Raw genomic sequence first — 14,349 nt, 5'->3', positions numbered from 1 at the left:
CCATGTGTCCAAATTTAAAAAGACTTGTTTTGTAAAAAACAAATCATATTTTTTAGTTGATTAAATATAATTCAAACAAGCATATATGCTTTTTTAAAAAATAAATATAATATTTAGTGTCGTTATCAAAGAGGAATAAGTTCATATAAAGAAGATAAAAAAAAAACCCGATGTAGTTATTCACCAAGGAGCTGAAAAGACAAGAATCCATATAATTTAAGTAATGGCCAAGGGAAACCAGAGTGTCATGTGGAAGACAGGGTATAATCTCTTTTGCACAAAGAGAGTTAGAACCAATGAGTGGTAATAACGTAGAGTCAGATCTAAGGACCCACAGTGAAATATACTGCTTTTCAAAGATGCTACCCTTTTACTATCCATGGCTGATAATACTTCTTCTGAGACATTATAAAAGTATCATCTCTACTGGGAAAAATAGCAACTTGAATTTCTAAGTATTCTTATTTTTAATCTACATTTTTCAATAGTTCTACTCTCTTAGCAACTGCCTCATACACTTTTGCTTTACCTGTTAAAGAGGTGAGCTTTTTTTTTTATCATTTAAGAAAATACCTTTAACTGAAAAACACTTAATGTTCACTATATTTTTTTAATTGTCACAATCCTACAAATCCTCATAATCTCATTCTTAAAGCTGAATAGACTCTGGATGATTTGAGTCAGATTACCCAAGGTCCCAGAGCTAGTCATTTTCAAACCAAGGATTTAGACTAAATTTGCCCTAAATTTTATGCTTGTGAGAGATTAGAATTGAGATTGTTGATGTAACTGAAAAGGACATTGTTCTTAACAGTAAACATCTGAACTACTGCAGGTGAGAAGCATTCAATAAGACTTGTTTTATTTATTGCTACTTTTATTGAAGGAGAGACAATGTGGCTCAATATTCTGTTATTTTTTTTTTCCCTTCAAGGAGTTACTGTGTGCTGTTAAGCAAGATTACTCCATAAAACTTCACAAACCATTGCCATGTCTTTAACAGGTGTGGAATTCAGATGAGTAATATCAGATGCCACTTGAATACTCATGTTCCTCACCCAGAATTTGCTCTTTTTTTTTGTAGAAACAGCATTCAACGATGAGGACTTGCACAAGCCCAAGACATAATTATTGTTGATTTAAAACCACTCAGCCCCCTTGATAAAAGAAAAATTATCAAGGAGATCAATGATGCCTTATTAATATAAATCTCATAAAAAGCTGTCTTCTCCTTTTTATTTAAATATAACCATATATTTTGGACAATTATGTAGTTTTTGTAGTCTTTCTGCCACTTTCAAATATAGATAACTTTTGCATATTTAAAGACAGATGCTTTTGTTAACCAGGACCTTGCTACATGTTGGATATATACAGCCTGTGTTCAAGGTACTAATTCAAACATTTCAATCCTTGAAGTTTACCATTAAATGAATGTGAAGGCATTCATGAGAATGGATACATGTGGTATAGACAGAGTTTATATATATAGTGCTTAGTAAATATGTGAAAGTTAAACTTGTCAATATGAAGCAAGATTGAATTTCAGTTACATAGCCGGACATTTAGTTATCAAGAAGGGTACTTTCTTTGTACAAAGCACAGTACTGCTAAAGTTAGTTCATGACATCTCCTTTATGCCTTCTAAATATTGAGTGAATCAGTCATACTTAGTATAACTTTTATAACAGTTTTGTTTATATCTAATGTCTGTTTCAGTGGCTCTTAATCTTCTGGGAAATTTTGGAGTCCTTGGAGAATTTGAGGGCCATAATGAAACACTTTTCCCAGGAAAATGTTCATCTATATACACTTGCCAAATTATTTCATATATACACATATATAATTATAATTCTTATATAGATATAATAGATATAGGTATTATATATTATACCTATGACATATATATATATATATATATATATATATATATATATATGTAATACCTATTATATATGTGTATGCATGTGCATTTATGTTTTTAACACCTGGTGACTCTAGTGTTCTATGCCTCCAGGGTCAAGAACATAAGAATTCTTGGTGTCTTTGCTGATCATAGGTTTTAAATGGTCACCATCAGTGAAAGCCATACATTTTAAAGGTGAGGTAAATTATATAGTCTTTCATTTAAATATTAAGGAAATGTGAATTGTTTTCCATATTAAATTTTAAAGATCATGAATTACTATTAAGAAGTAACATGTACCTATAGCAATATAGGAACAAAATTGACTGAACATTCATGTTTGAGCCTTTGGCCATTGAAAAAAGAAAAATGAAAAGGCCAAACTGAAGTTTTTCTATTAAGAAAGTTTTTTTTGAAGACCAAGGTTTTAAAACACAACTTTTCAACTAAAACTTTCTGATGAGTCATCTGACTTCCAAAAAGTGACTAAGCTTTGTGAATAGCATATAATTATATGGAAACAAATGTGTTCTTTTATACATTTATTTTTTGTTTTGTGTTGGTCTTTTTTTTTAATTTTATTTTTCAAATAGCCCAAGCTGAACACACATTTCTGACGTGTTTTTCTCAAAGCTATAATAATATTGCTGGTGGCCACCTTTAATTTGTCCTTAGTTGTGGTAGGTAGATTAGTTCAATATTACATTTACCAACCTAAAAAGATGGTGTTATATATTATACTTAATGTTCAGATAATAAAAGTGAGAATCAAAGAAATTAAGTAAATTGCAGCAACCATTAAATGAATGTGAACACATTCATGAGAATGAACGCCTCAAGTGACTGATAGTGTTGGAATTTATCACAGGTTCATTTAACTTGGATCCCATTGTATTTATAGAGAAAACCATATTTATGAAATCAGCATCTTCATGGACTGTTGTTTTTCAATGAGTTTTATGAATTTGTGTGTTCAAGTAGAGATGTTTAACGTATATTTGAATTTAAAAAACACGCCAATATGTTTCTCGTATTTGCCACCTTAGGATGGAATTTCTTTTCAAAGGTAGTCTTCCTTATTGCTCCACTTTATTGTAAAATAGAGCCATCTGTAATTTTCTTTCCTTCTCTCTCTCTCTCTCTCTCTCTCTCTCTCTCTCTCTCTCTCTCTTTTCTTTTTGAGATGGAGTCTCACTTGTCACTATTTGCCCAACCTGGCCAGACTTGTGATTCTCCCATCTCAGCTTCCAGGTAGCTAGGACTACAGGCATGTGCCACAATGCCCAGCTTGCTGCATGTAATTTTTTCAATCAATAAACCACAGTTGTATTAAGAAATATTTTATTAACAAAACAGTAAATTCCACTTGCTTAGCATTTCCAATAATGGATAAATTGGCCTTGCAACAGAAAAACAAAACAAAACAAACCCCTTAGATACCCAATCACACAAAGCACTAGAAGGGTAAGATCATGTGGCCTTTCTTTGATGTCATAGGGATTGACCACCTCACACATTATTGTAGTAGTTGTTTTTTTTTTTTTTTTTTAAAGGCAACATATTACATGGATATAAAAGAAGCATTCTCAATCAGAAAAGTTACAGTCTAGAGATGTAATCAAATTTATGCCAGGTAGTGTGAAATTCTCTACTAATTACAAATTATGCATGAACCCTGATACATTTGGTATGAAGATACTTGGATTGTATTCAAGTCTCTTTCTCTCCCTAACTCATGTTCCTCTCTTTTCTTTCTCCATTCAGGAAGAAAACTGCTAGATTTCATGTAGACCAATAACATTAGAAATATTTTTACTGGCAATATTAGATTGCATCATTGTATGAAATTTTAAAATTTTTCTGGGAAGAAACACTGAAATTAATCCCAAACATCATGATTCACAAATATACTGCTTAAAAATACCACTGTTCAATTTATTTGCTATCATATTTTAGACTCTCTCTAGATGAAACTAGTTCAAGTTCAGTAGATTAAATATTAAAGCAACCATATTTTTTTAACCTTTAGTTGTAGATTAGTGGTTTTATATTCCCTTTTATTTTTCTGGCTTTCCCTGAGTAAGACTGAAAGAGAGGGGAGGAAAAAAAAAAGACTTGTGAATTCTTTAACCTGGCAAATTAAAAAGAAGTAAAACCTGAAACAGAAGGGATATCAAATTTTAGTTTTAGCATCTACTTTCTGGGTCATGAAAAGCCTTTAAGACTCTTCTTACACAATTACTTGGCAACCATAGGTAGTGGTGATTTGCTATGAATTATACATATTTCTAAGGTACTGTATGTCTGAAGTTCAAGCCACTTATTGGCATTTTTATATCAACTAAAATGTCACAAAAGATGTTTTGCATTTTTTGCCCTTACTAATTAAAGCTAATTGTAAAGGTATTCTTTCCTATGAAATCTAGAATCATTCTTCTAGGACACATTCAAGTAATGTGACCAAGTTTTACTGATGCATCTCCTTGCAATCCAATAATGCATGTCCTTTGCATTACTTTCTCATACTAATAATTTATTGCTATGAACATCATTGAAACAATATGCAAAACAAGTGTATAATCTATACTTTCCTAATACTTAATGTATGTTAAACTAAAACTATATTTAATGATATAGATGTAAAACCAGAAAAGTTAAAATTTAGTCAATAATCAACAAATAGAGAACAATTTTAAATGGGTAGTAATACAGAATCAAAAATTATTGAAAATACTTTTTTAGTTGAGAAACTGTTTACTTTCCAAAAAGGTTTATCATGCACATCAGGTTCAGAGAATATATATATATATGTATATATATTATTTTGTTGGAAACAAAGTTTTCAATTGCAGCAGCCAGAGTTAAGGTATAGATTAACCAAATTTTGCTTCTGTTACCTGCCCACATAATGGTTCCTATTCATGCAGCAGTATACCAGTGATATTCTATTTGATTAGGGATTAAATCTTCTTGGGGTTTCCTGGGAGCAAGATCTCAAGGAAGCAAATCACCCCACTTGTTATAATACCTTGGCACAACTATCTTCCTTCCTGCTTTTCAATTTGTCAGTAAATATTTGTGACTATATGCATGTTTGGGTCTTTCATCATATCTGATGGACTCCTGTGGATTAGTGTGTGTGTGTGTGTGTGTGTGTGTGTGTGTGTGTTAATTGAGAATGTGAATGTATGTGGGAACGTGAGTATTTTGGGGAGAAAAGTTTATAAGATACTTGTGTATATATTTTACCTTCTAATTCACACCTTTCATACAAATACTAAAACTTAATTGCAACAGAATGAAGGCTGTACATACAAGAAAAAAAAAGTAGCTGAGTCTTTTTATATACATTCATACATATCTTTCTTAGAATAAACACTACACTGTAATTGTTCTTTTTTATTTAAAAAAAGGTGTGGCAATTTATAATGGTGGCAAAAAAAAATTGACTGAAATAATTGTTGCTCTGATGTCATAAAACTCCCTATATTTAGCAACACTTATAACATTGAGTTACCAAAAATGGCTGAAGAGCAGATATATTTTGCATTTTCTATACAACAGGCTATAAAACGTCACTTATCACAGTCCAGAAAGCACACAGAGATGGATTTTATATAAACATATGTAATAACATAGTAAGCGTGCATGAAAATTTCCCAATGATTGCATCTATGCCCTCTTGTTTTTCTTTTGAAATTTGAGTGTGAAAATGTGCCTTATATTTCACATTTTTGAAAATAAGGCCTCCGTATTTTTTTTTCTCTTACAACCAGAAAGGGGCTTTTTGAATGTGTTCCTACACAAGTCTTCAAAAAAGCCAGCACTTTGTTTCAAATGCAAGTTCCAACCACTGCTCCAGTTGCACCAGGCGGCAAACTCTTAAAGGATTGCAGGTTGAGTCACTCAAAATGACAGTCTTCTCTGGCAATGGTTCTAACTGACTTCTCAGGAAAGCGCTAGCACTTTGGCTAAATCCAGGATCATAGGTAGCTTCTTTTTTTGTGTGTTATGTTTTGTGTTGTTTTTGTGTTGTGCCTTGATTTTGTAATACTCCTTTGCTTTATGAATGCGTGCGGTCATCACTGTCTTTTAGAAATGTTCCAGCAACATAAAGACAGGCAGAGTAAATGAAAACACTGCGGATGTTAGGGAATTTATTGGCCCCTGTTTTTTTGTTTTTTGTTTTTCCTTTTTTTTTTTGTTTTGTTTTTTGAGAAACAAGAGCATGAGATACTTGTTTTGTTTTTGTTTTTGTTTTTTTAAAAACAGTCTTTCCTTCCTGATTGCATTCCCTGTCTTCTTTTGTATGTGCTTCATAAAAAGGAAAGTAAATAAGTTTATATTATGTCTCAGATAAAATGAAGACTATTTCTATACAAGTGTCCTTTTAAGATCTTGGGATCAGACGTAATACTCTTTATCCTTGTTTTTCTTATTTTTGTTGGCGCTTTTCGCACTGCTGGGTTGTTTCTCCTTTACCACAGCCCCGTTAGACTGTGCTGAGTTACTGATGTAGTTTCGACTCTCATCCACATGGTATGAGCCTTCATCCCGGTTCCTGTACTTGTACATGGCATAGAGGAGGATGAGGATGCATAGGGCAGCTGCAGCTACTATCCCGACGACCATTCCCGTGGTACTGCTGGACTCCCGGATGACTTCTGCAGAGCCTGGGTACGGCTCTCTCCCTCCTACTCGGGTGGGGTTGGCTGTAAGAAACAGGATGAGAACAAAGTGATCATTGAGTTTCCTGAATGCTAGAGAACTATACTAACATGTACCATCTATTTCAGTGTTTAATGGAATAGCACCTACTGCTTTAGGAAAATTATACTGCTGTTAATGGAGTAATCCTTGTGCATCATCAAACTAAAAATTGGGACTACCTCTTCGACAGTGTCTTAGAAGCACAGCCCCAAATCAGCTCCAACTAGCTCTAAAGGACCATATTGGTACTTAAGGTGAAAAGCCTTAAATGTAACATGTCAAATAAAATCAGAACAGTTCTATCCTATAATATCTGAAGGAATCATTTTAAAAATGAAATTGATATTGGGGCAGGGGATATAGCTCAAGTAGTAGAGTACTTGCCTCGTATGCACAAAGCCCTGATTCAATCCCCAGAACCACCAAAAAAAAAAAAAAAAAAAAGAATGAAATTGATGTTGCTTCAGAATAAGACTAACTCTGGACTAAAATAAGGACAGCTATTATATAGGACTATATTAGAAATCCTTTTGCCTGGTATTGTAATGAACATACTATTAGATAATGAGATAATTCAGCCATTTAAAATAGTTTGTCTGATTTTTAAAGTATAATTTTAGTCACCTCTTTATAAACTAAAACATCTAATTTCCTTTTCTACTGGGGAGTCATTCGTTTATATAAATATTTATGCATTCTGTTTATACACTGACAGTGGTTGAATTATTTTTCAAAGCCAAACTCTGGAGGCGAAAATAAGAAATATTCTTTCTCCATTTTAAATATCTCCTAGAATGGTTTTTAGTCAAAACTCACTACTAATAAATGGTAAGAGAAGACTGGCTGGCCTAGTTTTATTCACCTGACAAAACCTTCATTCAAGTCTTCCCAAAGTATAAATAAAGCTATTCTTGGGAACAAGCAGTGAATTACAGGGTGCCTAATGTCTTCACCAAGGACCAGGCAGGCTCTGCCATTCACCAGGGAAGGCAAAGAAAAGAGCTGGAATTTAGCAGGCCAAAAGGTGGGGAGGATAGGCAACTCCTTTTCTCTATACACTACTTTTTTTTAACTATAAAAAATAGGAATTATTAAAAAAATCCTATTTCTTTTTGACCTTAGCTAATTTTCTTTAAAGATTTTGCTATTGTTCCTCTCCACTGTCCTATAGAAAAAGATTATTTTTCAGATATAATGAATTAAAATGCTACAACTTTCAAAACATTATTTGTAAATTATGCACAATGAATTTAAACAATCTCAAGCTTGCACATGTATATATAGATCATATATATATATATATATATATATATATATATGTGATATGTACGTATGTATGCACACAGAGCAGGAATTGAACAACTCAAGAAGACAAACTGTACACTTATATTACTATTAAACATCATTTAGTAATCAGCTTTAGTATTTCTACAAAAATTCTTGTTTATTACTGAAAATCATTTACCAAAACACATAGCCCTAGACTGCTTTGTAACTCCATTTTCAAACATCACTAAGATTTCTTCTGCCTAAATGTTGGATTTTTTGCTGTCATTTTCTATTCCTCCCCAAAATAAAGTCTTATAAATATAGCCACTGGCAAAGTAAAAGCTCTCAGTCTCAAAGCAGCAATATGCTATGTACTGGAGCTATGAAATGTAGCAGGTGAAACTGTTCTATGCCGATTATGTCACCACTTGTTTTACCAAAGCCCATGAAACATTGCTGAATAAAAAGCCTTGGTGTTACTTCTGTGGCCAAGACAGAGGAGACAAAGACTATAATCCACAGTATTTGATTGCAGGAAATTAATTTCCTCTCAAGAAGCATAGAGCCTAGTGCAGTAACTCTGTCACTACCTGACAAACCAAAGGCGGCACTTTCTCCTTTAAATACAGTCATCTTTGCCAAAGTGTGCCAATTAGCTCAGCTTCTAACTTTCCCTGAATGACAACTTTCTACTCGCAGTTTTTGCAGAGCATTCTTTGCTCAGACTGTCTCAAGGGCTAAAAAGGGAATTTTACTTAAATGTTACCTAAATCCTTTTTCCCCATCTGATGGAATATTTTCACTTGAAACACATTTTCACAATCATCTCACTTTTGTCTATCGGTAGGGAATGGAAGTGGGGGATACAACAATAACCTTTTAATGAAATGGAAGGATTAATTTTTGATACGAAGAAACTATAAGTCTAGTCAGGAATTGCTGTCATAAATAGACTAGCCAGAGAAATGCAAATCAAAACCACCCTAAGATACCATCTCACTCCAGTAAGATTGGCAGCCATTATGAAGTCAAACAACAACAAGTGCTGGCGAGGATGTGGGGAAAAGGGTACACTTGTACATTGCTGGTGGGACTGCAAATTGGTGCAGCCAATTTGGAAAGCAGTATGGAGATTTCTTGGAAAGCTGGGAATGGAGCCACCATTTGACCCAGCTATTCCCCTTCTCGGTCTATTCCCTAAAGACCTAAAAAGAGCATGCTACAGGGACACTGCTACATCGATGTTCATAGCAGCACAATTCACAATAGCTAGACTGTGGAACCAACCTAGATGCCCTTCAATGGATGAATGGATAAAAAAAATGTGGCATTTATACACAATGGAGTATTACTCTGCATTAAAAAATGACAAAATCATAGAATTTACAGGCAAATGGATGGCATTAGAGCAGATTATGCTAAGTGAAGCTAGCCAATCCCTAAAAAACAAATGCCAAATGTCTTCTTTGATATAAGGAGAATAACTAAGAACAGAGTAGGGTCGAAGAGCATGAGAAGAAGATTAACATTAAACAGGGATGAGAGGTGGGAGGGAAAGGGAGAGAGAATGGAAAATGCATGGAAATGGAAGGAGACCCTCAGAGTTATACAAAAGTACATACAAGAGGAAGTGAGGGGAAGGGGAAAAATAATAGAAGGGGGACAAACGAATGTCAGTAGAGGGGGCAGAGAGAGAAGAGGGGAGGGGAGGGGAAGGGAGGGGAGGGAAGGGGAGGGGGGATAGTAGAGGATAGGAAAGGCAGCAGAACACAACAGACACTAGTATGGCAATATGTAAATCAATGGATGTGTAACTGATGTGATTCTGCAATCTGTATATGGGGTAAAAATGGGAGCTCATAACCCACTTGAATCAAATTGTGAAATATGATATATCAAGAACTATGTAATGTTTTGAACGGCCAACAATAAAAAATTAAAAAAAAAATAAATAAATAGACTAGCTTTTCCAAGAATATTAATTTTATCTCTCAAATACATCTGAAATGGTTTCAAAACAACTGTGGATATAGCACACCAGTAACAGATGTGTGTTGACACTAGCATGAAACCACAATGATGAAAGCAAAAACTGAAATTCTTCAATTTATCAATACCAGCCAAAATGTTGCTCAAGTCACAAGGCCAAAAACAATCTCCATGTAGCTCAAATATAAAGATTCCAAATAGCATATATATTTTTAAGTAACATATGATCCCCTCAAATCACTAAAATCTAACTCCAAAGAAGAAATATTTTATTATCCTCACATTTACTTTAAATTTTAATAACAGGTATTATAGATCTGTTTGGAATATGCAGTTGCTTCCATTTCTAATTGATTAATTAATCTTTTTTTTTTCTATTGATGCTTCAAATCTGAAGACTGATTGATAGTTCCCTTTTGTTCTAAGATCAAAGGTATTTATGTGTTAATGGACCATCTTTCCTAAACATGCAACAACAGGCTGGAGAAATTTCAATATATTCATGAATTATGAATGTGGTTTCACTTATCAACTGTCACTCGTGCTTTATTGTGATGATCACTGAAAAATTACTGAGGATATTTCATCCTAATTTGAAAGTAGAAAATAGTACAAAATGGTGAATAAAGACCAATGTTTTCTACAATTTGTCCCAAAAGATATAAAAGAGAAATGCAATCATCTTTTAACCATTTAGGAAAATGTGAAAAAAGAAACTTTAATAAAATAAAAAGTGTAAAATCTATTTCATGAATTTGAGAATTTTGCATTCTTTTTATACTCCCTATTAAATAAAAATAAAACTTTTTAATAATTAAAATAATCTACAATAAATGAACCAAAGTTACTTTAGTCTTTTCTCCCTTTCTTTGCCCCAGAATGTGATAAAAAAATTTAAAAATAAGTGAAAGAGAGTGAAGGAAGAGGGACTAAAATAATGAAACATGTGAAATTAGCTTTAACATCTGAATGGTTTGCAGGCAAAACCAAGTTGCAGTAGCAAGTTCATCTTATTGGACCTGGAACAGAAGTGGTCCTGTTAGTAGCAAACTTAAGTAGGAACGATGGTATGCATTAAATAAGCTGAGGCTTTTTAGCAATTAGGTATGATTAGAGATAGAAAAGTATTCAAATTTGGTGGTGGCATACATATTTCACTTGAAGGCTAAGTCACTAGTGAAAAAAAAGCAAAAATGAATGTAAAATCTAAATATTTTGACCTACTTGTATCCTGTTTCAAAGACTCATATAGTAAAAATTCACACACAAATTGTGAAATTACACACAGTTTAAGAGAACACTGCAATACATTATTGTTCTTATCAAGTTTCCCCATGCAATTCTGACTATCCACATTTAATGAAGAATGTCTATTATCATGTGCCCCACAAAGTCAATTGGCACTGAGGGTAAACTGCTAAATCTATGTGTAGGGAGAGCACATATGCCCACTTTCATAGCAATGGAAAGGAGTTTGACCTTCATTGGCAGTTTACCCTAAATGAGTCAGAAGCTAATTGATGACAAAGAGCCCTTAGGAGGGTTATGACCTGTTCCATCTTCATATTCACTTCTCATACTCAGCCAAATGATTATGGAAAACTTCCTGAGACTCATGCACTGATAAACAGTGTTCCTTAAAGGACAAATAAAAAAAAAGTAGCTTTCTTTTTCTCTTTCTCCTTCCCATTTCTCTCCCATAATATTTGGCAAAATTTTATGATCTCCAAAAGTTTTCCACCTGATCTACTTTGGTCCAAATAGATGATGAAGGACCCAACATGCTAGCTCTATGAAGTTTCATGTTTCTCACTGCCTAATTAATATTTTGATTACTTAGGTAGGCATATACTTTCAAGTGTTAGGACAGTCAACATATTTCCCATTATAGTCTAAACCAATTTATTCCTATCAGATGATCATTCATTGTGAAAATTCATAGAAGTACAAAAGACATAGCCTAGTGTTTTGTCATATCATATAAAAAGAATAATAGGTGCAATTGTTGTTCTGCTTTAAAAAAGAAAATGTTTAGTTTTTAAATTTGTAACTTATCGAAAAAAATTAACTTATCTTTGAGTTTACTGAGCTAGTTATCTATAGAGGTAAAAAACTGTTGTGATGTGTGTTCTTTATTTATGACTTGCATCTATGTGAAATGCATCATTTCCCCAAACCTGATCTAATTAAAAAAGTCCCTGGGACAAACATATTTAAGAGCTATGTCAGGGTGTTGTAGAGTCCAGAATGCTGATTGGGGCAGGCCTTATCTCTTTGTCCCTACTCTTGGGTCCTCAGTCACCTCCTCCCATGTCTCTGGATTCCTCCCAGTTTTTACCCCTCCTGATCTTTTCTGTGCCTCTCTCTCAACTCCCCTTGTTCTTGAAGGTAGCCCTCAGAGAATACAGCTGCTGTGTTCCCCTTCATCAGGCGGGAAACAGAGAAGGTCAGGCCAGCAGAGTCAGGACCCCATTTCTCTGGTTTAGTGCATTACTCAACAAGCTGTTCAATAAACAATAAAATTATTGCCAAATTCCTAATTTCAAATATGATATAAAATGGCAAAAACATCTTAATGTGATTGTTTCACCAGAACTGCCTTTGCATTTGATATTGGCATGATTACTTTAAAAGTTAAATTTTCTAATTTGTTTACAGGTAAAATCATTATTGATCAAACAAATGATAAACTCTATTGTAATATAAGATAACTAGCTCAATAAACTCAAAGATAAGTTAATTTTTGATAAGTTACAAATTATTTAATAATTTAAAAATATTGTTATGCATATGACTCTTTGAGAGGCACATTAAGCTGCTGACTTTTGAATCATAGCCTGAATGTTCCAGTATCTAGTCATATCTTAGGCTAGGCAAATAGGAAGCCTCAAGCTCCCAGTTATTTAGGAAGATGATTCACAAAAGAAGCTCTACACCATGCATTTTGAAAGGTAAAAAAATGTGAATATTAATGAATTTGTTTTAAAAGATTTCACTTTGCAAAGGAAAGTTTTTGACATCCTTGGATAGTCTGAGATGGGAAACATAGAAATCAAATGTTATTTTTAAGAAATAAAATTGCTCTTGATTTATGTTTTTACAGATTCTAAGGAGAGGTGGTGTTTAAAGTAACCATTTCCTATGACATAGAAAGAGGGTTTGTGGGTGAAGGGACTCTATATTTCCACTAATGAGTACACCAAGGCAAAAACATGCCTCTAGATATTCTGATATCACTCAAATTGTCACTTTTATGAAACTATTTTGAATACTTCTATGAGCTGCTCCTCCACTGTAATCTTATTATATTTACACTGTTTCCAAAGTTAGCTTTCAGGGTGAGATTGTGATTTCCAGGCAATTTTCCAGGTTGGTTTTATTTCTTTGATAGAGACTATTAACATGTTGCGATATCATCAGCTATGACCCTGTCACATCAAGGATGAAGCATGAATGTCACTACATACAAATGAAAATGAAAATCAAGCCTTTGAGCTTTAACAAAAAGAACTGTAAGAAATTACTGGTCTTAAGAAATAATAAAGAGCAAAATACACCAATAGTAAAAAACAGAATGTGAGCCATATATTTTAGATCTGGAGGGGCATATCCAGGATTATAAAATTATATAAAATTCTACTTATCATTGTGCTCACTGGAGTTGCTGAATGTCTTATCTTACAATGCTCCCTTTCAAAAACAATTGGTTAGACATTTGGTGAATTTTTTTCTCAGCAAATGTCTTTGGCCAGTCTTTCTGGTTTTAATGATAGATTCAATTTAAAGAAATTGCTTCCAGATTTCTGTCTCCACCCTACCTATGAAAAAAAAGAGTTGCCTAAAATTATCTCATTAGATCAGAGTTCTATACTGTGTCTTAATAAGTGTGGAAGTTATTATAATTCTAGGCAATCCCTGAAAAGGGTTTCAGATTTACAGGAGAAGATTTGACATTTCCAAGTACTTGGTTTCATTAATACTGTGAAAAGAAAATTGGAATTGTAGGCTCCTGGGGTGTTTGTGAATTGAGATTAGCACAATTTTTTTTTCCCTCTCATCCCTGCAAAACTCCAAAGTTTATTATTTGTCCCATGTTTGTGCTTCAGGACAACATAGGCCAGAAGCAGCAGTTAGATACAATCACTCACAAGAAGGTATGCTTTAAAAAAAAAAAAAAAAAAAAAAAAAATATATATATATATATATATATATATATTAGTTGTCAATGGGCCTTTATTTTATCTATATGCAGTGCTGAGAATGGAACCCAGTGCTTCACACATGCTAGACAATCCCTTTACCACTGAGCCACAAGCCCAGTCCAAGAAAGTATGCTTAAATGTCCCATTTGAAGGAAGGCAGTGACCAAGGATCTACACTGCATACTCTGATTTTTACTTGTGGTTTTGTGAGAAAAGACAGATGCTGGATATTTCAGATCTCTCTCATTCTCCCCTCCTACCAACTCCTCCCAT

The 14,349-nt window shown here is 33.5% G+C and overlaps 1 protein-coding gene across 34 annotated transcripts in view; it reads right to left on the bottom strand.

Moving 5' to 3' along the window:
- Window positions 1-3,230: 3,230 nt before the first annotated feature.
- Window positions 3,231-14,349, bottom strand: part of Nrxn1 (neurexin 1) — a 1,098,127-nt gene continuing 1,087,008 nt past the window's right edge. For all 34 annotated transcript variants that reach the window (XM_058573180.1, XM_058573183.1, XM_058573188.1 and 31 more), the window contains one exon: window positions 3,231-6,618. In XM_058573180.1, coding sequence (XP_058429163.1) covers window positions 6,311-6,618 — 308 coding nt within the window. In that variant the 3' untranslated portion in view covers window positions 3,231-6,310. The remainder of the gene's footprint in view (window positions 6,619-14,349) is intronic.

This window comes from Marmota monax, unplaced genomic scaffold (assembly GCF_021218885.2).
Source record: "Marmota monax isolate L192 unplaced genomic scaffold, Marmota_monax_Labrador192_F-V1.1 WCK01_AAM20220418_F8-fsc00015, whole genome shotgun sequence".
Lineage (NCBI taxonomy): Eukaryota > Metazoa > Chordata > Mammalia > Rodentia > Sciuridae > Marmota > Marmota monax.
This window is presented reverse-complemented; position numbering and strand designations above follow the sequence as displayed.